At 46.3% G+C, this 1,312-nt stretch overlaps 1 protein-coding gene across 1 annotated transcript in view; it reads right to left on the reverse strand.

Moving 5' to 3' along the window:
• The window catches only part of LOC106532159 (CTP synthase 1), a gene marked incomplete in the record, with an annotated part of 28,398 nt that overhangs the window by 18,745 nt on the left and 8,341 nt on the right, over positions 1 to 1,312 (reverse strand). The window contains 3 exon segments of the mRNA XM_014028173.1: positions 384 to 484; positions 631 to 801; positions 878 to 1,059. Coding sequence (XP_013883627.1) covers positions 384 to 484; positions 631 to 801; positions 878 to 1,055 — 450 coding nt within the window.

A 1,312-nucleotide genomic window follows, 5' to 3' on the forward strand; every position in this document is an offset into this window, starting at 1 on the left:
ATGCAGGGCAGGTTAAAGACGTAGCTTTGCAAGTCCAAAATAAACTAAAACAAATGTTTTCCTGTCCTCCAAGCAGCCGGTCGAGGCAGATGGTCTCCTGTCCTGAGCCTGGTTCTGCTGGAGGTTTCTTCCTGATTAGCAGGGAGTTTTTCCTCTCCACCGTTTGCTCAGGATGGGAGACTGTGATGAAGTGATTCAACACAATCTGCTGCTTTCTTCAGATTGATAGTTTTCTGTGTACGGTACCTCGAGACAACGTTTGCTGTGAGTTTGAGCTGTACAAATAAACTGAACTGCGTTCCTGTAAATTACTCTATAATAACAGAAGTTGTTGTGAACAGATCCACACCTACAGAAGGGTGAACCCTGTGACTCCAGCTTACCTCGATCACACAGACTTGAGGCTCAACTTCATCCCCATCAACGGGCACTTTGGCCTGTTTCACAACCCATTCCTGGATGGCGTCTGTAATATGTGGCACCACTGGAACAGAGTCATGTTTAACAACATTTTATTGGTCTGGTCTTCAGTAGAATTTATGTCACTTCAGACAATAAAACTGAGATAAACTGTAGTGATGGTTTTCATCTTTACCAGGTTCTAAAATGACTCAGAACAGAAAGACTTACCCTGCACGGTCTTGCCCAGGTAGTCTCCCCTCCTCTCCTTGTTGATGACTGACTGATAGATTTTTCCTGTCGTCAGGTTATTATCCCTCGTGAGCCGGATGTCAAGGAAGCGCTCGTAGTTTCCCAGGTCCAGGTCCACCTCCCCTCCGTCATCAAGTACGAACACCTCACCTGGACACGACAGAAGCAGAACGATGACAACAGGAACACAACACACGGCTCGAGCTGGTCTCGCTCACCCACGTACCGTGTTCATACGGTGAGAACGTGCCGGCGTCTATGTTGATGTAGGGATCGATCTTGATGGCTGTTACACGCAAACCACATGACTTGAGGATGGTGCCCACGCTGCTGGCGATGATCCCTTTGCCAATGCCTGAGATGACTCCTCCGGTCACCAGGATGTATTTCATCATTGTGCTCATTTGTCTGTGGACAGATGAGACAGTCAGTCATTGATATACATCACTGGATTGGGCGTCACGTGACCTGGGCGTGCTTCGCAAGGGGGATTTTTATGCATTGAGCTAATGCTAACGCTAACCATTGAAATCAATGAGCAGAATGTAGCGCGGTGCAAACAAACGCTTTATAAACGTACAAATACTTTGCTATAAAATTGTAGGAATTACTTTGTGAAATTAGGACCAGCCTATTTTTCATAAATGTAATCCAGCAAGAC

Source organism: Austrofundulus limnaeus, unplaced genomic scaffold (genome assembly GCF_001266775.1).
Source record: "Austrofundulus limnaeus strain Quisiro unplaced genomic scaffold, Austrofundulus_limnaeus-1.0 Scaffold723, whole genome shotgun sequence".
NCBI lineage: Eukaryota > Metazoa > Chordata > Actinopteri > Cyprinodontiformes > Rivulidae > Austrofundulus > Austrofundulus limnaeus.